This window comes from Homalodisca vitripennis, unplaced genomic scaffold (assembly GCF_021130785.1).
Source record: "Homalodisca vitripennis isolate AUS2020 unplaced genomic scaffold, UT_GWSS_2.1 ScUCBcl_8209;HRSCAF=16228, whole genome shotgun sequence".
Taxonomy (NCBI): Eukaryota; Metazoa; Arthropoda; class Insecta; order Hemiptera; family Cicadellidae; genus Homalodisca; species Homalodisca vitripennis.
The window spans coordinates 1-24,402 of record NW_025784327.1 but is presented as its reverse complement, the minus strand read 5'-3'; the positions used below and the strand labels follow the sequence as shown (position 1 = coordinate 24,402).

The 24,402-nt window shown below is 35.9% G+C and overlaps 1 protein-coding gene across 1 annotated transcript; it reads right to left on the bottom strand.

The window, feature by feature from the left end:
• Positions 1 to 27: 27 nt before the first annotated feature.
• LOC124374389 lies at positions 28 to 20,742 on the bottom strand. Its single transcript, XM_046832611.1, has 5 exons — positions 20,604 to 20,742; positions 14,163 to 14,286; positions 11,261 to 11,338; positions 811 to 997; positions 28 to 153 (listed from the first exon to the last, which is right to left on the bottom strand). Exons 1-5 carry the CDS (start codon positions 20,604 to 20,606, stop codon positions 75 to 77), a joined length of 471 nt encoding a protein of 156 aa, XP_046688567.1. The 5' UTR covers positions 20,607 to 20,742; the 3' UTR covers positions 28 to 74.
• Between the last annotated feature and the right edge of the window lie 3,660 nt (positions 20,743 to 24,402).

Here is a 24,402-nt window from a genome sequence, read left to right as displayed (position 1 = left end):
TAATCACCTCTCACCGTCGATAAAATGTTCACTTCCCCAAATGTCTTCGCTTCCCCCAGTGGAAATGCATTTGCTCAAAGATATACTTTGTCTTTAAGGGTCCACCTATTAAATGCGGTCTGAAAAATGAATCTTCTTCTATGTACACGTACACTATAACATAAGAAGTGTTCAAATTAATAAATATTAACGTTTATTGTTTTGAAATATACACAGTAATTCATACCCACCAGTCTGAAATGTATAGCGGTCAAAGGACTAACTGCAGAGATTTAGTTTTAAAACGGATTCTTAACTTAGTCCTAAGATCCTAAAGAATTTATTTCAAATAAGTTTAACTCACACAAGTTTGTAACATTTGTTATAACAACTATGGTAGGTATTATTTCAACGCTTGTGTTTCGAAGTATTGAAATAAAATAAAATTTTATTTTAGTGTGGGTTCATATCTCATTAGTATTTTTTTTATCTCTGTTTTCTATACACTTTAGACCACAAAGTGTTTTAAAATTAATAGAGATAATAGTAATTTTCCAAAATTTTTGGGACGAAAAGACTTATATACAACATGCTATGTGTTTGTATTTGAAAGCTTTGAGATTCGAACATAGTACCATATTTTTTTGGGACACCCTGTATTTTTACAGAGTTGAAAATATTTTAAACAAGTAAACAGATTTTAAACCACTAAAGCAATCCTAAATAATTATTTAGTGGTGAATCCCTGTAAATTATTAGATGTTAGCCGTTTGAGACGGGTGCCCTGAAACGCCATCTATGTGTTTTTACACGTGTACTAATTATCATTACCTGTATGTCCAGAATTGTACAGTTTCGCCAGGACTCCGTCTGTATTTCCTTTTATGATACCTAAAGTTGGTAGATTCATAGTCACGGCCTTGTTTGTGATTAGGTCTATAGGTGACTGGATAGGATGGTTTGAAAGTCACCGAGGTCATCGGCCAGCCACATTTTGAATTACCTAAGCCTGCAGTTCCTTAATAACAATGAAAAATATGAGTTAGTAAAATAAAATCACTACAAAAGCCATTACAAATTTTTATTAACTATGGTACATTTAATATGCCAATTTTATTCTTACTATACCATATGTATTATACCATAACGGACTGAAAAGACGTGATGTTTAAAAAATATATAAACCCTATTCAGCAGGTACAAGAGACATTTTACTAATTTGGTAGAGCAAAGTATAAAGTATCCCTATACACTGGATTTGTAGTTGATTTGTAGTTGAGATCGAATTTGATAACTAATTTTAAATTAGAAAAAGTTGTTTATGTAAGAATTGGAAACATCCGTTCATCTATCGCCTCAACGCCTTATTCAATTTATTAACAAGAAAATAAGAGTCTTGGCTGAAGGCACAAAAATGTGGATAGTAAAATTTTAAAACTTTAGGTCAATTTTATGGCTTTAACAAGTTATTGCTTTGGCTCAGTTTTCTACGTCACTTCAGTTTGCATATGGAAATATTGCATTATAAGTAGCACTCAAAAATATGCATAGGCAAAACTTAAACTACCTTCCTAGATGCAGTAACAGAATGAAGGTCTAAATGTATAGGAGCATTTAGTTTTGGTGCTAGATTCTAATAATTTATTTGTAATCAATTCATCTACCTATGTATTCAATTTTTTACTATACGAGGGATTTTGAATATTTATGCCTGTTTCCGTTATGTTCTGTTAATGTGTTAATCTCTACTATTATTATAAAATACTTAGGTGTGTTTTTTTAGAACTGAATTATTTGTTATGGAATGCGATGGTACTGTAGTTTATCCAATAAACGAATTAATTATTGTGGATGTCGTAAAGGGAATGCTGTCATAACAGAGAAGTGGTGTGTCTGTTGTCCCTGACAGTACAAGCTAGCCAGGAACTCAGTTTTATAGGTGAAAGGACAGTTTCTCTGTCCTTCCAATCACGATTCTTCAACATTCCAGCGGTTTCGTTAATTGATCTGCAGGTCAATTGTTGTCAACTATGGGTTTGCGAAATCACTGAGGAATGTGGTGAATGTAATGTGAGGGCCATGAACAATCTTGTTTGAATGTCACTCACTTCCAGGGTGAGCCGCAGCCCAGCCCAGGAATTCATATCGTAGCAGTCTTGACCTTGAAATGGAAAAAGTTCTCCCATGTCATGAGCCTTTTCCGCATTACATTGATTAGTGCTGAGACAGATTTTAATATTAAAGATGCAGTTTTTTCTGGAAGCAGTGCTCAAAAACAACGTTTCCAAAGGACTTTTGTGATTCTACACTATTGTATTATGTTCTCTGTGGAAAAAAAAATTCCACCCTGTGATCTAATATTAATATAATAAAACTAGCGTTTTAACTCTACTTCCAGCGCGTTAGGTCGACGTTTGCCTAAATGTTTTTCTTACTAACCAGACTCTAAACGATGAAAGAGAATGAGAATAATAGTGTGACTGGTAATCATTATCGGCCAATTTATGTACTCATGTACGGGTATTTTGATCAGTATTCTTGAATATTTTAGATTAAAAGAATGTAATTGGCATATGGTTACCTAAAGATGCACAATTAATATTAAATTTTTTTTATTTTTAATTTCTACTTTGTTAAAGTATAGTTTCTTGTGAACGTACTGGTATGTATCGCTCCTGATAAGCATTTACGTTTCGCCTTATTCTTGTGATTCGTTTTGTTAGTTTAGTTTAATTTTATCTCAACATAAACGCTTCTCCACTTATGTTTTCATTTGCAAGGTTCTCTTGGTCACTTTGCTTCTGTTTCTCTAAGAATTACTTGCGGTGCTTTTAGTTTGTTTTCACTTTACTTTATTATTATCCGTTTTTAATATCCCATGGTCGTTATCGTTTATCCCAGTTTGTTTATTATTTAAATGCATTTTAATCCCACAAACTACGACGTGAAAATTGTAAAATAGTAAATAAGTACGTTAAAATAAAAGTGTACTGTTTTAATTTGACATACAATTTAAAAAAATCAAATGTTTGTGTATGAATAAAATATAAAAATAGTCCTTAACACGAAATTGCGTTCTATACATTTATAACAAAACAATAAATTCAATAAAACTAAACATACTCCAGTTTACATTAGCTTTTATTAACACCAGGTGATATATCTAAAACAAATTACGTAATAATAAGACCACAGTATCAATACAAACTTTACTTTGAACATGTGTCTTTTAGTGAAGAACTCATTTCTTATGGAGATGTCTTCGACTTTAGGGGCCGGTGATACGAAGCCTAGTTGGTTTAATAATTTTTCTAAATTTAAACATAAAATTTCACGAGATTTGAGTTTATAAGCACAATTTTAACTCGATCGAAGAATGAAAAGCTGTTAAATTTAAGCAATGTACTTCTGCGCCATGGCGATACATATAACAGATTGGGTTTCCAAGCAATAGTAGGAATTGAACATCAAAGTCTGCACTGTTAATACAAAAATAAAATTGCTTTTTGATCACAAAATAAAATTTATTTGTACCTATAAGTAGTATAATACCTAAAAATTTACCCAATTTAGGTTAAAATTGCCTAAATAGACCAGTGCAAAATAGGCCGTTTCGAATATTGACACTGCCCCGTGAGCAATTTCATTCGTCATTCCTTATTCGAGACGGTTAGAAGTACTGTCAGAATTTGCAAGAATAACTGTCAGATTGATCGTTCTGGCTCACGATATTAGCAACAGTATATTTCACTGGTATTTTTTCGCGCTATTACTAATTATACTGTGTATGTACTACTTAGGTGTTTTCTAACAGAAAGTGTATTTTACGTAAAGTGAGCCGGTTCAATACCTATATCTCCCCGGCTCATGTGTGTTTTATATAGTGTGTGTGTGGTTTATTGGCTGCAGAGGCGACTGACCTTTTGAAGGCGTTTGGCCTTTCCGGCAGAGTGGCAAAGACTCCGAGCCGTGGTGTACTAGTTAGGAGTAGCTCCAGTTTAATATATTAGTTTAATTAAGTGTTTTGTTTATTTGCTGAGCTGATTTCCTTCTGACATGTGTGGCTAAGTTTACGGCCCCTCACTGATGAGGTCCAAGGGATGAATTGTTTCCTCTCCTGTCATCTCTCCATCATGCGTGGTCGCAGAGAACCTTCGCTTTTGCGCTCTACTGAAGGACGGCCACCATGATGGACATTTTCTACCAGTCAACATCTGTGATACCCTGTGATATTGTTATTGTTGCCATTTATATAGTTTATATTTTGTTATTTAATTTTAAGTTAGTTTTAGATATTATTTAGTTATTTCTTGGATTTCATTAGGAGCCCGCCCTTAGCCGAAAGGATACCGGGTGGAATTGGCATTTCTTGTTTCAAATTATGGCGTGTGTCTAATTTTTTTTATACAGGTGCACCTGACAAGAATTGTTCGAGGTATATACTACTGCAGGCACTTTTTATTTTTTTTATTTATAATATATTTATATACTTAATTATATTTGACTGGATAGGCCTGTGTTTTTCGTAGTAAATGAACCTGAGTATACTGACCACGGTGTGTTTTTTTTTTTACCTAGTTTAATTTTGATCCGGCATCCCGTTCGCCACCATGGGCGCGCGTTTCCCTGTTGGTTTGCTGTGGGTGTGCGAGCGGCGATGTAAAGGTTTCAATGGTAGCAGAGCGTGGTTACCTGCTCTCTCAGCTGTCTCTCAGTTTCTGGTTTTGTTTGTTGGTGTAGGTTAGTGTTAGGTAGGGGGAGGTTAGAGTACACATTTTTTTTTATTAGGAGCTCGCCCTAGCACAGGATACCGGGTGGAATTGGTTTAGTGTCTTGCTTCCTGCAGACTTACCCTTTGCAGGGAGCAGGGGACTCTAAATTGCTTAACCGCTAAATTTACCTAACTGTACTCTACTTCTCCCCTATCAATGTGTTGTTTTGTTATATTTATTGCTTCTGTGTTTGTAGGTTGTGGTTAGTGTATATTTGCAGGGTATCCTTCTATTAGGTAGCAGGTATTAAGTTCTTCACTTGGACCTCGTCAGTGTAAGCCCTTTGTGAGTTGAGTCCACTTAGTTTTACTAAGTAATTGTGTTGCGTACGCTTTGTTGTATTTATTTTGTCTTAATTGTTTGGTATGGCGTTTTCCCTGGTGCCTGAACATCTGCGCAAGCCCGAGTTGGTTTTTGAGGTCCTGGCGAGAGGACAGAAGCCCGAGGGAGATGTGAGGGCATTAAGAGCTCAATTACGGGATTGTATAGCGTTGGACCGCAGCTGTAATGCAGAGTTCCAAATTAATACTGAATTTGAGTTTTGTAAAACCCGAATGGAAGAGTTAGAAGACGATATTAAATTTTGAGTCACTTCCCATGTCCGGGTCAGCGAAGGCTAGATTGGCATCTCAACTTTTACATTGGCGTGACAGAATAGTTTTACTTATGTCAGCTCCTAGTTTAGACTCTGATATTAAAAGTTGGGCCTTTTCGGCCAGTAACAAATTAAAACAAGCCTTAGATGGTTTGAGTGAGGTGCGCTCGGTGAAAGAGAAGGGGTGGTACTATTTACCGCTGTCACTCCAACGGAGGTTCCCACTACCATTACCTTTGCTAACCGTCCTCCGGCTCTTTCTTTCGAGCCTCCCAGAGTTACTATGTCTCCGATGGGTAGTGGCCCCCCTGAAGCGGCTGGTGAGGCATCATCTATAGTTGTGCCTTCCTTTTCTAGCTTTGGCAAATTGCCCCATCCTTTGGGGAGTGTTTTACAACACTTCCCCAGAGTTGATGGGCTTGACACTAATTTACTTATCCATTTCCTTCTGGAAGTTTTTAAGCTGAGAGAATTTCCTGGTATGACAGATGCCATGCTTATGCAGATTTTAGCGCAGTTTTCCTTAAGGCCGCTTTTTGATCGCCTTCTAGACTGCCTTAAGAGAGGTGCCAACTTTTGACCAGTTCCACGCCGAGATCTTGGAGTTCTTTGTACCTGCTCGGGTTAGGGAGCGCTTGCGGGTGGAACGCGTTTACCGTCCTCAGGCACCAGACGAGACGTTGAGCCATTTTGTCGGGGAGATACGGGATGTAGCCCGGGTGTTGCGCTTGAGCTTGAGCGAAACAGAGTTGGTGAGCCTTATTTTGGAGGGCATTAAACCTGAAGAACGCTCCCGTTTGATTTTTTGTAGCCGTCCCGCATCTTTTGCGGATTTGGACCGCCTCTCCATCATCTCTAGAGGGGTTCAGGATGCGGATGATCAAAGGGAGGCCATGTCGAGGCATCTTCCTCACTTGCCTCCGGGGCCGGTCCATGCTCCGGTGCGGTCTGAGCCAGCGGCTGCTCCTTCCCGTAGGCAGCCTCCTACCTGTTATGGCTGCAAGCAAGTGGGACATATTAGACCGTTTTGTCCACTTAATAAAAAAAACTAGTAAGCTTGCGGACGAGTAAGCCCGACTCGTGCCGTAAAGGTAATTTTGAGGGCAAAAAATGTACATAATTTTGATGGTAAAAGGGTAGCTGGTTTAATACAGAACAGAAAGAAAACAGAAAGAAATAGACTTGGGGACAGTTATCATCGTTGGCCGAGAGGGGAGGTTGCTGCTCTGGCCGCGCAGGGAGTAAGGGCTGCCCGCTCAACCTGCCCACAACTGGATGTGCTTGTGGGGAATGTGGTGCAGAAGGCCCTGGTTGATTCTGGGTCAGCACGCAGCCTGATTTCTTTGTCGTTTTTTGAAGATCTAAAATCCTCTGGGCTAATACGGCAGGTTTGAGCCTAGTTCACTTATCTGCTGGACTGCTTCACGCACACCTTTACCTATTATCTGTAGTGCCCAGATTCACATCAAAATTAATTATTTCTCTTGGGATTGGAGCTTTTTGGTGGCTAAGGACCTGACTTTTCCTTTCATCTTGGGAGCAGATTTTATCGGAAAAAACTGGCATGATTTTGGATTTGGCCTCCAGTCATGTTTTCTTTGCTTTCGCCAGGCGGGTGCTAGTTCCCTTTTCTGATGTCGAGTCTCGTGGGACTGCTGCCTTAGAGATGGAAGATAAGAGCTTGACTCCTCCTGACCAACTAGGACATCTTACGCCGAAAGAGGCTGAGGACATAAGGCAGATTTGTTTCCAGTTTTCCTGAAGTCCTCACTGACAAACTGGGCACGACCAATCTCTTGGAATACGAGATTCGTCTTACAGACACCCGTCCTGTACGTTTCCCATCCATATAAGCTTGCTCCGCCCAAGATGGAAAATTCTGAGAAATATGATCGATGATTTACTTAAGAGTGGGGTAATCCGAGCCGTCTTGCTCAAATTTTTCCAGTCCAGCGTTTCTAGTGCCGAAACCTAATGGGAAGTCCAGATTGGTCCTGGATTATCGAAAGCTCAATGCTCAGATAGAAATTGACTCCGTGCCTCTCCCCGATTTGCATTCTGCTTTCGACTGGTTTGGTAAGGCCAAGTATTTCTCCATTTTTGATCTTAATCAGGCATACCATCAGATTCCTCTAAAACACGAGTCTCGACCTCTCACTGCCTTTTGTGTGCCTTGGAATTTGTACCAGTTCACCCGAGTGCCAATGGGCTTGGCTGTGGGAGCCCAAACACTCACCAGACTCCTGGATTCTATCTTTCATGATGTCAAATTTAAGTTCGTGTTCAACTATCTGGATGACCTGCTTGTGTACAGTGAGAGTTATGAGGAGCACTTGACTCATCTGGAGGAAGTTCTAACTAGGCTGCGAGAGTCTGGCCTTACCGTCAATCCTGAAAAGGTGAGTTTTGCTCAGCCTGAAATATCGTTTTTCTGGGTCATCTTGTCTCTTCTCGAGGTGTTTGTATTGATCCAGAGAGAACCCAGGCAATCAGGGAGTTTCCTCCTCCTAAGGATGCCAAGGGGATTGCCCGTTTTGTGGGAATGATAAATTTTTATCGTCGTTTCATCCCCCAATGTTGCTGAAGTGGCGGCCCCTCTGAACTCTCTTAGGAAAAAGGGTGCCAAGTTTGAGTGGGGTGAAGCGCAACAGACTGCTTTTGAGCAGCTGAAAGAGGCAGTGATGCAGCCTCCAGTCTTGGCTATGCCTGATTTCAGTCGTAAGTTCGTCTTGCAAACTGATGCTTCCTCCTTAGCCGTTGCTGCTGTTTTATCACAAGAAGTAGATGGTATCCGGCAGCCCATAGCTTATGCTTCACGCACGTTAACCCCTTGTGAGAAGAAGAGTTGTTCTGTTTATGAGCTGGAATGTTTGGCTGTCGTGTTTGGAATTAATAAGTTCAGGCGTTACCTAGAACATAAAGAATTTTTGTTGGAAACCGACAACCAGGCACTCTCTTGGCTCCTTGCCCACCCCCGTCAGCTCGGGAAGATTGGTCGCTGGGTAGTCCAAATTTCTGCCCTTAAGTTCACAGTGCAGCACGTGCGAGGCACCCAAAATATCATAGCGGACACTCTGTCACGCATGTATCACTTACCCAACGACCACCAGAATTTATCAGAGCCGCCATGTTGTGGCGTGCTCCTAGACTTTCCTCTGGCATTTTCGGACATTGTTCCACACCAACTTAAGGATCCCGAGCTGACTGCTATCATCAATGAGCTTAAAAACGGAGGTGCCCACCCTCCTTATTTTCTGTACCGAGGTGCTCTATGCTGCCGTGACAAGCAGCGGAGAAAACCTAAGTTAGTGCTGCCAAGCTTTCTTGTACCGATGGTCTTTCAGTATTTTCATTCTTCTCCTGTGGGCGGACATCTAGGAATTCATAAGACCATCGCGAAGATTAGGGATCAGTTCATCTGGAAAGGTATGGACCGGGATATTGCAGCTCGAGTACGTTCTTGTGAACTGTGCTCGCTAAGCAAACCCGCTCAAAATACCAAGTTGGGTCTTTTGTCATCTGAGGTGGCGGAAAAAAACCTTTGGAGAAGGTTTTCATTGACTATGTTGGGCCTCTCCCGCGTAGCAAGTCCGGAAATAAGTTCCTACTTGTTTGTGTGGATGCCTTCTCCAAGTTTGTTTGGTTGTTCCCATTGCGGAGTGCTACCGCGCAGCTCACGGTGCAAGCACTTCGTAACCATTTTTTTCAACACTTTGGAATCCCCGCCACCTTAGTTTCCGATAATGGTTCACAGTTTGTCTCCAATATCTTTAAAAGAATGTGCTTTGGGCACGGAATCCGCCATGTGACTACTTCCCCTTTCTATCCTCAGCCTTCTCACGCCGAACGGTTTAAATCGCAATCTTCGATCTGCTCTCATTGCCTTTCATGCGGAAAATCAGACCACCTGGGATCAACAACTACCTTGGATCCAATTTGCCTTTAATACGGCCCAGCATGAAAGTCACAAGGCGGTACCTTTCGAGTTATTATTTGGCTTTCCGCCAAACAACCCTTTGGCGAACCTTTGGAAAATTAGCGATCTTCTGCCACCTCCTGGTACTCCCGATGTGAAAGCCACTTGGGAGGCAGCCAGGCGGAATCTCATTCGGGCTAGGGAGTTAGTAAGGAGGAAGTACAACCGAGGTCGTATTGCCAATCCCTTCCAGGTGGGGGATCTAGTTTACTGCAAGGCTCACCCAGTCAGTTCGGCTGTGGATAAAAGAGCTGCTAAACTTTGCTACAGGTGGACTGGTCCCCACCGCATCTTGAAGTTTCTGACTCCGGTGACTGCCCGACTGGGAGATCCTCAGTCTGAGAAGATTTTCAGGAAGGCGCACATATCCCATCTGAAGCCTTGCCGGAGTCATCCGTGATTCCTCTTTAGTCTGTGCGGGAGGGTTTTAGCTCCAGAGGCCTGATCACCTCTGCTCTTTCTTCCTGATCAAGGTTCCTGTTTTCTTCTTTGTACCCATGCTACTCTTGGAGGGATTTCTTGCCTCCAACTGGATTTTCTTGGTTTTCCCTTCTGCTGTCTTCAGGGTTTCCGGTTATATTTCTTCAACCATTGGGGGGAGAGGCATTTCGTTCGGTTCTTCTTTTTGAAGAAATTTACAGAGGGGTGTTCCTCCTTTTGGGGGGGGGAGTCTGAGCCGGTTCAATACCTATATCTCCCCGGCTCATGTGTGTTTTATATAGTGTGTGTGTGGTTTATTGGCTGCAGAGGCGACTGACCTTTTGAAGGCGTTTGGCCTTTCCGGCAGAGTGGCAAAGACTCCGAGCCGTGGTGTACTAGTTAGGAGTAGCTCCAGTTTTAATATATTAGTTTAATTAAGTGTTTTGTTTATTTGCTGAGCTGATTTCCTTCTGACATGTGCGGCTAAGTTTACGGCCCCTCACTGATGAGGTCCAAGGGATGAATTGTTTCCTCCTGTCATCTCTCCATCATGCGTGGTCGCAGAGAACCTTCGCTTTTGCGCTCTACTGAAGGACGGCCACCATGATGGACATTTTTACCAGTCAACATCTGTGATACCCTGTGATATTGTTATTGTTGCCATTTATATAGTTTATATTTTGTTATTTAATTTTAAGTTAGTTTTAGATATTATTTAGTTATTTCTTGGATTTCATTAGGAGCCCGCCCTTAGCCGAAGGATACCGGGTGGAATTGGCATTTCTTGTTTCAAATTATGGCGTGTCTAATTTTTTGTATACAGGTGCACCTGACAAGAATTGTTCGAGGTATATACTACTGCAGGCACTTTTTATTTTTTTATTTATAATATATTTATATACTTAATTATATTGACTGGATAGGCCTGTGTTTTCGTAGTAAATGAACCTGAGTATACTGACCACGGTGTGTTTTTTTTTTTACCTAGTTTAATTTTGATCCGGCATCCCGTTCGCCACCATGGGCGCGCGTTTCCCTGTTGGTTTGCTGTGGGTGTGCGAGCGGCGATGTAAGGTTTCAAAAGTTAACATTTTTTATGAACAAGTTTTACTTTACGAAGTTTTTTCTTCTGTATATCAAAGTTGTGTGTTCCTTATCAAAACTTTTGGAAATATGGGACAGTTTTTTGTGCATCAAGGATTCTTCTCTTAGTTTTAAATTTTTCAAAGTTTGTGTGCTTGTAGTTCAATCCTTTCAGCCCCTATTATATAAATACAAAAAATGAAAAATCGCTGAGAGTCCCTACGCTAAGTAATCTTCGCTTACAATCATCTAAAAATACACATTTCAATAAACCGATATAACGCAGTATCGAATAACATAGCACAAATATGAACAGAAAAAACGGATGGACACATTATCTACTCACACATATATTTGTATGCGTTTATATGTATTTATTTTTATATATTTGTATTGGTATGTTATATGACGATCTTACTTTATTATGAAACTCACCACTGCTTTGGAATGAATGGATGGGACCAGCTTGCGAAATTCCATACAAATACTTCAGCCTTTTTTTCAAAGTATTTTCTAAAAAAACATAATATTATTGTTATGTCAAATATAAAATTAAACGATAAAATTCACTTATGACTTACATGATATTGTTAAGACTATATGCATTATAAATCTATTATACGCATCGCCTACTTTATGCATCATAAGCTTAACCTACCCAAATCCTCTAGAAAATCACTCATCCATATGCCTAATGCAAGTTTTCTCACGAAAATAAATGCAATTTTATCTAGGCACATACAATGGAAATATTATATTTATCATATACAAATATATTAATTGTATGTATATCATTTTATAGTTGATACGTAACAATAGGTACTCGCATGAATCTATTTTTAGGTTAGTCAAATGTATACTCGGTACTAAGTATTACAGAGCATTGAAGATAATGAGACAGAATTGCTGTAAATGTAGGTCTGAATTTGCAGATGGAATTTCAAACAACAAGGAACAAAAATGACTTGATGTTACATAAAGGTTATCAGCGTGACGTCATATACATCAATCGTTTCTGCACGGTTAGTAACAATCGATTGTGACATGACGGTAGTGACTATTCTACCCACGTGACCTATTGTTGATAGTTCTACCTGTAAACTCTAGGGGAATGTTTTGAAACTAAATATTTTAATACAGTATATTAAATATACAATATATCATTTAATAGATGGTTATCAAACTATTAAACTTCTATTCTCAACATTTACTATGCTAGATGAGTTTTTAAGTTAAATAGTTAGTTTTTTTTCACCTAAAGCACATCTCATGTATTTACGTGAAACTTTTGTCAAATGTTGCACTTTATAAAAAAAGTAAGCCAAATGTACTTTAAACAGCAGCAGACTTACAATCGGTTAAGGAGTAACTAACCCGCATCAAACAGCGTAGATTGATACATTACATTAGTAAACGTACTCTCCTTGTGAGTACTTGTAGTACACTGCGATGTAACACACTTTAAATTAGTAATTTCAATTAGTGCATATTTTAGAAGAATAACTTAACCACTGTAAAGGACTAAGTTTCTATACATTATACATACAGTTCAAAACCCTTTTCTCCACTACACAGAATAAACTCGACCCTAAAGTTACACATATCTTTAAATGGGTTTACGCCAATACATGTAAATTGTAGGTAAAGTTTTAAGATGTATGGCCCATTTATGTTTTTCGTAGGTGTCATTAATAGTAAGGATTACAAAATATGTTTAAATCCCATGGGTATAACTATAGAAATCGTTGGTGTAAGAAACTATTGTTGTCTTAAGTTGTATTTCTTTTACAAACGGTCTGAAATTTACATTTTATTATCATAAATAAATACCCATATTTTATTTGTAATAAAGATTTTTTTATGATGAAAATTGTGACTGGCCATAAATGAAAGATTAATTCATAAAGTTCCTTTTCTATAAACATGGACTCTAATGTTGCCAACAGGTTTTTTATATCATGAGCCTTCATGATGAGGGCTTTGAGCTGGCCGTTCATAAGGTCCACCTCTGCCTATCCATTTGTTTTCAAAACGAGAGTTTACATTTTTTTACCTATTGTGTACATCTGAGATTTTTATGTAAATTTTTTGTGCATTAACTTATCAACACTCTGTACTAACAAGCATGTAAATCAAGTATTACCATTAAAAGTATGCAACAATATTAAACTCAGTACAAACAATAGCGGTAGTCAAAGAAGTCAATTTTAAATATTTTGAAACAAATGGCACATTTATAGTTGATAGTTTTATTATGATTAGTGATTAGCCTAATCATAATATAACTAATGATTAATTTTAGTAAAAAGTGACCATTAAAATTTATACATAAAAACAAAAACACACTGTGTAAACTTAAACACGTGAAAACAAGCAGCACTTGTTGATTTTTCCAACGCAGAGGAACGGTATCAATTGCTGAAGAGTAGCTGAGCATTATGGGTTATTGAGAATCAAATCACACTAGTCGGAGCATTACTACCAATGTATAACAGGTCTTATCTGACACCCCTTTCTAAACATATGATAATCCCAAAACTCACAGCAATAATGTTACACTTATCATCGGAAGTGTTACACTCCACTACATATGGAAAATATTCACCAATATTAGAGTGGCAGCTTTCTGTTATATATATATGATATTACTTACAAATTGAAGGAGGATTTCTACTTATTGGAAAACAAATTAGTTTCTTTAAAATAAACACACAATTTTATAATAAATTTTATTTTTATACACGGGGCCTTCGACATCCAATATGCCATCGTCAGGTATGAAGAAAATCATTGTTTTATTGTGTGATTGATATTACCCAAGTTTAAAGTTTAACTATAAAATTGCTGGAATAACTCTTATTTTTAAGAGCTTTATGATATTAACTATACGCTTTTATACTTCCTGATTGAAAAAGACAGTTCAATTTCTTGTAACATGTTGAGAAAACTGTTGAAAGGTTAAATGTTTTGGAAAATACCCCTAAATGTAAATAAAACTGTATAGAAGATTGTTCATTATACATAAACGGTAATTGAAAGAAATACTATTTTGGATACCAAAAAACAAAACCATAAAAAGTTTCTTACGAATTGTGTTTTTGACCTAACTTTCTAAATGATTATCGCAAGAGAAAAAAACAAAATTTACATTTTTTATTTAAAACCAGTGTCAGCTTCAAGGAGTCTGGCAAAAAGTTCTTATATGCAATGTATAAATAAATTTAGACAATGTCGTATAGAATAGGAATTGCTAGTACACATTATAATCTAAAAATAACTTATCACTAAAATATGGAAAATATATGTCAGATTGAACTTAAATTTTGAATGTTCTTACCTAAGAGGCCTCTTTTATCGTTTTCATCGCCTTCAGGCCTGTAGGGTCTCTCGCCGATAGAGGCCTCCAGGAGCCCCACGCAGGCAACAATCGTAAAGACAACTATCCAGGAATGTACTCGATTCTGAAAGTGGGTACACACAGTACTAAACAATACAATTGTATAAACAACCGTTAAAGGTCCAATGATATCGAACCAAGATCTTTTAAATAAGGGTTTTGACATTAATGATATAATTAACAGGTGGATATTGTGTTGGATCTAGGGCCGACCGACCAGACTGGTTAGGTTAAAGCTGGAGCGAGCTGTTAATATGTCAACATAAATACGACAACGGATATACCTTTTCGCTTTTATAAACACTGCGTTCGTACCTATCTGCAAATGAATCAACTAGTTTTGAAAAGCACATAAGACTGAAGTTCTTTTGGTATTTATAGACTAGCTGAACACATCTCGTAACGTCAAGCACCAGTAACGGAATAAGAAGTGAACTAAAGGGTAATTTGATTTCTCCTGCAGTTTGGAATGCAGCAAATGCAATAACAGTCTAGGAGCCGTGAGGCAATTTTCCTTTTATAAGCACAACCTGGTTTTTCTTGAAATCGGAAAATACATTTCTTCTGAGAAAGAAGGCGATCGTCTGCCACGCTATTTTTGGTGAAGAAAAGAATGAGAGTGTATCATAGGGCAAATTAAGTGTTTCTTTCATACTAATTCATTTAGCCTGATATAATATAATTAAAAATAACCGTAAGTCTCTTAAATAAATTTTAAGTCTAAATCAGATACCATATATAAATCTTAGAAGTAGAAAAACTTTTAGAATTTTTATATATTTATCTGACGGTGACATTACCATTATTTAAGTGCCTTGTAATCCGATTTAGTGAAAAGGCAATAAAAAAACGTAATCTGATAAAAATAGTCGTTTTATATTTATAATACTCTCTATGCCATGCCCTCGGAGTTTGATCTGCATTAAAATTAGAGAGCCAGAAGATCAATTCCTTTTTTAAGAAACATTCTTGTATCTACTTAAAGAAAAACCAGGTTGTACGTTTATATAGTGCACATTGGTTCTCAGCTCCTATACTTATCAATTAAATTTTTATTTATTATTGGTTCTAGTAAACCACATGGGAAAATAGGTGTATATTAATTTTTTGACATTTAAAAAGTGCCCCTGTTTAACTATCGATACGACGAACCACCAAGTTTTGAGCTCACGCTTCATGTCCTTCTTTCAAAAATAATTTTCAAAGTTTCAATATAGAACACACTGCAACTATTAAAAATACTTATAGTGCAGATCAACCTGACTGCCAGCCCAGACACTCCCAAATCACGAGACACACAGATGAGTTCTAATTCAAAAGGTACATACTCTTCACATCCAACGGAGGATAGTCTACAAGGAGTTCACACGCACAAAACATTTTGACGTAAGTATAGCCCAAGAAGTACATTATTTTAAACGAACAATATTTGATGTGAAGTGTCAATAACTACCTTAAAACTATTTTTAAGTCCAGTATTCATTTACTAAGTTACACTTTCACAACTTGAGACAGGACAAGAATATTACACTACTTAATACAGGACATACATTGTAATTATTTCTAACTTGAAACCAGCGTAATTTTGTGAAGATTGAACATTTTTCAGGTTGGATTTGTAGCGTTGTACTTTACAATAGAGATCTTTAATTTGTTCTACTACTTGACCTAATCTCTAATTTAAGATTTCCTTCTGACTCCTTGTGATCCATCCTCCTGGCATGAAAAAAGTGGTAGTTGTTTCAAAAAGTAGATTTTATAAGTGCAGTATTTATGTAAAAATCGTTCAGGTATGATCAAGCACATATTGCCGGGTGCGAGACATTTTTCCACCCTGTATATAAGACTCCCAGAACTAAACACATTCCTACAGATGACCGCTGCTACTCCACTACCTTATGTTATAAGTTATCATTTGATACTACAGGATAAAGAAACAGCATGTTTTTCTTATGACTTTAAATTGTTGTATAAAAAATGTATTTTAATGAAATAAATATAAAGTAACTAATACATCAGAGTATAGAAGGACCCGACAATACGTAACAAAGACAATAAGGTTTTACAGGCACACGATAAAATATCACATCATTTTACTGCGCGTGAATCCAAATTTGTTTATTCTGCGACGTTTCCATGATTAAAAAAAGTAAAATGATAAGGTCAATAGAAAAATTATTTTTAATTTTGACTTTTTATTAAGAGTTATCACACAATGGTCAGACGGACAGACAGGTACTTTTGAATTTTTTACCCTAAAATCAACAGAATTCTTCATATACCAAGAAGAACCTATGTACCAAGTTTCTATTTTGTGATATTTTGTTCTTTCATGATGAGGTTTTTGGAAATAAAGACGCCAAGATAATATAGCAATATAAAATAAAAGTATAGCTTTTACATAATAAGTAATAGCGTTTTTGAACATCACAAAGATTACAAATTTAATCAAATGAACTAAAGTATTAAATTCATCTACTTAGTGCACACCTGAAAAATGAAATCATTAATGATTCAGAGACTACCACTAACAGGGTTTGAATGCAAATACTGTTTTAATTTTATAAACGAACTTTTAGTCATATCACTGCAGTGTAACATTTCTAAGGACAAGAGTAACAGCAGAGAGGTTATGGACATTTTACAGTCAGAACAAAGAAAGACCAATGAATATTTGGAATTTTGTGTTAATGGAGAGAATAGTATGTTTCTGATAAACAATTTAAATCATAGGTGTAACAAAATTAAAGTTCGTAACTTATTTTATATTAAAAATGTAATTTCACTAAGTCATAAATCGTTTAATTTTGCTCCATGAAGCTATAACACATGTAAATATTGCAAAATGCGCATTTAAACTTTCATATGTTTTAATCTGGGTCTGGTATTTAAATTGCTTCTTCTAAAATTTCCCATTTTAAATTCCTCTAAAGGAAAAGCTTTCCATTTCACTCTATTCAGTTATCTTAAAGATTTTACAAAATATAAAAAAAATATCTCAACCAAAATCCGATTTCAACACTCTTTATATGCCACGGTTTCCTGGATACAGTATAATCTTAAGCAGAGCTATCACCAAATTTTGAAAGCTGAACCCATTAAAATTTACTTATCAGTGGAAGTTAATTCTGAATACAGAATTAAAGATAGTTGACTTTTTTATTGTTTGTTTTTAAAAAACATGAAATTACATGATCTTCGTATGTTAATGGTTGATTAGGAGTCATCAATTAAACTTTTGTGAGTGAAGAGAAAGTGGTGAATTGATGACCAGAGTTCTGCTTGTCAAGATAATCCGGCTAATATTCACCAATGGTCGTTATACTACAATCGGGGTCATTATAATTGTGGATTTCAGCGCTCATTAACTCAGTTCCATTCCTATTTATATTTATTTTGTAATTTAATTATCTACAATTAATCGATAGCTAATGCAACTTTTTATTATTTTGAAATAATATTACAATAAAAGAGAAGACTTTCAAGAGCACAGTCCAGAACCATGTACAAGTTTAGAACATATGAACAATATATCAGTTATATTTAAGTAAAACTACGTATGCTTTAGAAAATTTCGTTAGCCAGTCACATTCAATTAAAATTTCAAGATGGCATCCATATACCTTTTGGCAAATGCATGGTAACATAGCACCGTTAAGACAGAATACGTTTAGAACATAATCTCGAATGGATTGTAATGACATTATTTACCTTGATTGTAATTAATATTCTCTGAAGGCTATCCATTAAGACCAGACGTAATGAAATGACCTTGTAATTAATGCTATAAGGCCTCAATATATTTAAGCTCTCAATTTTAGTCATAGAACTATGGAAGATTTCTTATTTTAGATGTTCTAATTAAGTATATACTTTTTTAGTATTAAAACGAAGAAAATCATGAAAGTTGATCATCATAAAGTATCATTATTTCTGAATAACCAATAGTGATATCGAAATACTTAAGTGTTTGGATGCGTATTGATTAATTATACATGTATAAAATAAGTACATGTATCTCTCATAATTCTAAGACCAAAAATAAGCATAATAGTGTTTGAAATTTAATATTGAACTAAAAATTAAGTTTCCCGCCACAACAGACGGCTCTTAAACTATTATTTTGACAATACTTCCCAAATTCATGAACGTCTTTCTTGATTTTTTCAACATTTGCTATTAACTTAAATGATTAAAAGTTGTGACATTTAACAGGTCTGTCTTAATCTGTTTATTTAAAAACGAAGGTGTGATATACTTTTTATAAATTGGCAACGACCCGCAGTGATGGTGGATGACGTACTCTTGGAAGAAGCAGAATCCATCAAATTCCTTGGAATGTACCTTGATCGAGGACTAACATGGGATGATCACATTGATAGAGTCTGCTCAAAGGTTGCTTCAGGCATTTATGTTTTACGCAACCTTTCAAAATGTTGTTTCCATGGATGTATTGAAAACGGCTTATTTTGGTCTCATACATCCACATTTACCTTACGGCCTTAGGCTGTGGGGAAGTTGTTCTAAATACAAATTCGAAAGAGTATTTAGAACACAAAAGAAAGCTATCAGAATTCTTTCAAAACTGAATCCTAGAGAGTCGTGTAAAGGATCCTTCAGGGAGCTTGGATTCCTGACTTTTACCCTGTCTCTATATTCTCGAGGTCGCCCTGTATTGTCGACTAAAATGCTAGTTGGTGCAGGGCAGGGACGTTCATCACTATGAAACAAGAGGCAGGGACAATTTTCGAACCGAGCAACACAGGACAACTGCATTCGGACATTTGCCATCCCAGGTTGGTGTCACAATCATCAACAGGCTTCCTGAGGAAATTAAACATCTCGACGATCCTAAACATTTAAAAGCTCGACTAAAAACGCCTCTTGGTGTCAAAGGCATTTTACTCCGTTGAAGAGTTCATGATGGGCCGCTGGGATGAAAAATCCTTGAAAGTATCAACAAACAATTTCCCAGTCCTGATGTCCAGTTACCATGAAATTCCAAATACTTGTTAACTGCCTTGTTTATTGACTCTCACATTTAAGTATTGTGTGTTTAATACATCAAATGTTGACGCATGCAATGCAATTGTGAAATTGTTGATGCAATAAAGAATATTATTATTATTATTATAAAAAAGTAAACTTAAAATTTGTTCAAACATATATAAGCTTATCGGTATTTCAATTGTATATGGTACGTGATGCTCAAAACGTTTGAAAGTAATATATTAGTATGCTAATCGTTAAAGGGTCATCGTACTTTTGACGCTAACGTAATATATATTCATGAATCTGATTGAAAATAATATGTTTCTGAGAAAAAAAAATCTGAAGCAAACGTTTAAAAAAAATATATTTAAACGTTATAAATTGATATTATATTAAAAAATATAATTTTGTTAAGTCATATATGGAAAAGTTATGTAGTTCGTTTGACTAATATAAGTTTTTTCATCACAAACACACACACACATTTTTGGAAACAACTAAATTATTGCAATGCCAAAAACGGATTTTACATTATTTCAGTTTACACTTTACTACTTCTTATAATATTTATACCCATGAATATTCTTATACATATTATAAGATGCTATTAAATTGCACTTAACATGGGAGAGTGTAATATTTTTATTATCAAGATTTATTCTTTCAGAAAATAATTATTATAATATTCCTCGAAATAAAGATAGCTTTGGAGTTATTTGCCATGCTTTGCAAATATATCGCGTCTTATAAAACAAATATTTATTTAAAAAAAAAAATGTTAAATACTGGCAGGTATTAAATTTATTTTTAGACTACGTAAAACTAAGTTCCAATAACATTTCAGTTTTTATTTTTTATTAATCTAAATTTTAATACGTTAAACTATCATTTTTTGTATTTTATCAAGCTATTTTATTTTAAATCAAACCTAGGTATCTCAGGGGGAATGCAAACAAATATACCAACATTTAGAGGCCGAGTTTAAATTGAATTGCCGGACAACAATTACTAATCAACTAGGTACAGTGTACTTAAGCAATAGTGTCCATCTGTAACAGTGTTATCCGGTATTGCCGCGTAGTCCTTTTCAATGACTTGTACTATTGAAGAACGGGAGCCTATATAAATTGGAACTCATACGGGTAGTACATACATATATCTCTTTTTAGAACAGTTTTTTTTTTCAACTTAAAAATACGTAACAAAACAAATTATTCTGAATTTTCGTTGTACAAATGTTTTGAAACATGCATAATTTTATTTATTTAACTAGACTCAGAAGTAAGAAAGAAATTAATGCATTTTTCGACATAAACACCACATTTTGCCCTAAAACTAAGGTGAAAATATTGACAACTACATGACAGGGTAGGGTAAAGAGCATATTACCATGGCGACGGAGATCTCAGGAGTACGAGGTGGCTACGATGAGGTGCTCACAAGTGTAGTGCATATGTATGGCATCAATCATCTGTCAATTAGTCAGTCAGTCGTCTCTGTGCCACGACTGACTGACGCGCCATCTTTGTCGATCCTTAGAGAAGATCAAGGGTTGAGTCGAGAACTCGATACATACCTCGTGCCATACAATCTAACATTCCTCACGACATATTTCACTAATCCGATATTTGCCTCGTGCATAAATAAAGTACGTTGTATTTAGGTTTTATAAAATGACTGGAAACACCTTAATATTTTATTTATATTGGTATATCAGACATAATGTAGAAAATTTGTACAATGGCATAGATTACCTTTCCAATTTCTTAGCAATAATTAATTACACGCCCTAAATAGGGAATACGCCCCCTTAGGAAGTCATTTATAAATCTTAAATGCAATTTTATGTCCAATATCCATATTTAATTTTAAGATATTTATTATCAATAAAATAATTTGTAAGCTTTGTTCATTACAAATTCACGATCGTTGAAATATAACCAATATTAAATATTTAAATGGCCGCCATTTTGTATAGAAAAACGGTTTAGAAACTAATTCGAAAATAGAGCAATTTGAATATGTATGGCATTATTAAAATTTTTAAAGATTTTTTCAAATATGATTAAACAAAATATTTAGGTGTTTTCAGAAATTGTACATACCCTGTGTACCACATACATCACACACAACGCATACCCATACATAGTTAATTCCTAAAATTCGTCATGTCATGTGTATTTCATGCAATATAATTCTTATTTCACACACAAATCATGCCAAACTCAAATTATGCCATACATTCTTTATGCTATATATATTCTATTTACAAAATCTCTCAAGGCATACATACCTTATGCATCACTGATTTCTTGTTACACATATCATGCCAATGCCATACTTACCTCATGCGCTTCACAACATGCCAGACATACCAATTGCAAAACACTCACATTATTCTGTACATACGTCATGTTACATATTTTGGTATTGCCAGCAACATAAACGATAAAGCGAGGGTAATAATAATAGTTTAAATAAACTATAGGAAAGACGCAGATACCCACAGTACTAAAAACCGTTTAATTCACCTAACTTTCAAACTGTGGATGGGTGGACGATTATGATCTATCAAAAAGCCTCCGCAGCTGTGGTGATAATTTCACATTTAAAAGTTCACATATGCACGCCAAAGAGCTCCAATGGTAAGAAACAAGATGTTATGGAAATTCGCACCGAAAAGGTAGCACTCTGAGACGACCAGATGTTATAATAAGTTGTACGCCGAAAAAACTATGTTGTTAACCTTAGTATTTTTGTGTTGGCTTATTGGCTACATTTTGAGAGATATACAGCCTCAAATATTTATTTGATTAATTTTATACTTAGCTAATTTTCGTGACGTGCAAACCACTAAACGGAGGAACCTCACTCAACACCTGAGTGTCAATGAGGTGCAATTCATTGTATATTTTGATTTTGAGTTTCGGACCAGTCAACATCGGTGTCACCGTCTTTAAAATGTGAAGTCACACTGGTACACTACATTTCCCACAGTCTATTGTGAGACACACCGTGTTGTGTGCAAACAAACAAACTGGAAAGATTTGATTTTGATTTGAGAGTGTTTTCGCTCATCAAAGAATGCTGTACGAATCATTTCAAAATTAAAGAGAAGAGAGTCGTGCAGGGATGCCTTCATGGAGCTTAGTTTACTGACTTTGCCCTGCCTCTACATCCTCCAGGTGGCTGTGTTCTGTAAATCAAAAGGGCACAATGGATGGAAACATTCATCAGTATGAGACAAGAGGCAGGGACAATTATCGCAGTCAACCCCAACGAATGGTGGCGTCTCATAATTTGCCATCACTGGCTGGTGTTAGGTTGATCAATAGGCTCCCTGAGGATCTTAAAATATTGGCAGATGATGAAGAATTTAAATCTCGCCTTAAACGCCTATTGTTGACAGGTGCTTTTTACACGGTGGGTGAGTTCATGGAAAGCCGCCTGGGAAATTAAAATCGAAGCACGGTTTAACAGGATCTGATATAGGCATTGCATGTTTGTCTAGATGAGGAACCTTTTGAATGTATGATTGTGTGTGAATGAATAGATAGGCTAATGACTGTTTCTATGCAATAATCGTATGTTGTTCAAAAGCCAATAAAGACTGATTTGACTTGGACAACTGTGCCTAAAACAATAGTAGGAGATGTAGTACTCTTAACTTTACCTGCCGAGACAAGAAACACAGCACTGCACTTGGCGGTATTAAATCAAAGTTACTGTACTACCGGCGTCTTCTTTACTTTATATAAAGTTATCTGAAAGTTTCCACTTTATTTCAGGTAATAAAAGGTCAGCAAAAGTTAATATTAAACCTGAACATGGAAATCGTAAATACAAAACTTCAAGAGACAAATTAAGAAGCAATAAAAATCAACATTATATTTAAAACAATTTATTATTGCAGTAAAATAAATGTTTATACTGTTTTTCCAACCCTCACAAACCCTCCACCTCTCACCTGCTTCTTTAAACACCGTCAAAGTTCACAAATACTCGTAACGTTGTTTTTTTTTTTAAATCAAGCGGTATTTATAACTTAACTGAAAACGATGTTAATGCAGAATGGGTCACATCACAAACCCATAAGAAAAGTATTATCCTACATCTTAAAGCTCATATCTTGGGGATTGGACAAAAACCACACCAATAATTGTACTCAAAATAGGATTTTATGGCTCTCTGGCCTCAAGATTTAGGTAGGTTTTAATTAAAGTATTTATACCTGGTGCACTGAAACTTATGTCACTGAACCACATGGCAATTTGGATAATTAATTAACTATTAATTGGGAAACAGACATACAGAACAGACAAACATAAGTTAAATGTGTTTAGCCCCTCGATGATTGGCTTCGCTAAAATTCAACGAATGAAAACTGCTATTATTATTCTTTGCTAAGTACTTGTTTATTGTTATTATAGATTTGAATGCGATAGAGAAACAAATTTATGAGTAGCCCACTCGCTAAGGCAAGCTTTACGGAAAGCTAAGCAATTCATTTCTAATTGATGGTGAAACAAGACGCGCGTCGAACAATGAACACAAATAGCTATAGAATACAGGAGCGCTTGCAGTTAATTAGCTTATTCCAATTTGAAACTTGTTTGCTGCTCTTGCTAATCTTAGCATCAGTAATCTAGCATCAAGTTTACTAAATAATCCCATTCGATGTGGAAATCACGTATCACATCGTATTTACCTAACCAGATAAATACTATCCAATCCAACACTCCCGGGTATATAAAAATAAACCAACTTGATACAGACTGTATGTGAAGTGTTTAATCCATTTCGTGCTCATAATGATTTTCTTGAACTCAAATCAAGTTTAGCGTTTTTTTTTTAAAATTGATGTATGTATACGTTATATGAGGATTTGTTTGCTTTTCATATTATAATGTTGTACATATGTTTAACTTATTCAAATTTTCAAATATCTGTTTTCAAAACAAAGCATTCAAAGATTTTTTTAACAAAATTGTGTTAAAATTGACAGCAAAATTAGTTTTATTAAAGATTTTAGGTGGCTAATTTCATTTTATAGAGTCAGCATAATGCATTTAGCATACTAACCTCATTCTGTCCGTGATATTACTTACGGTACGTAGGTAAGAAACGAGTGTTGTATATTCTATGTTGCGAGCTTTCAGGAGCACATATTATTACATTTCCAGTGCCA

What these genes read in the sequence shown, in the direction of transcription:
- LOC124374389 (XM_046832611.1), bottom strand. An exon ending in CCATTCATTCCAAAGCAGTG is followed by an intron (nt 998 to 11,260) that starts GTGAGTTTCATA and finishes ATTGTTATTAAG; the next exon opens with GAACTGCAGGCTTAGGTAAT. An exon ending in GTACAATTCTGGACATACAG is followed by an intron (nt 154 to 810) that starts GTAATGATAATT and finishes CTTATGTTATAG; the next exon opens with TGTACGTGTACATAGAAGAA.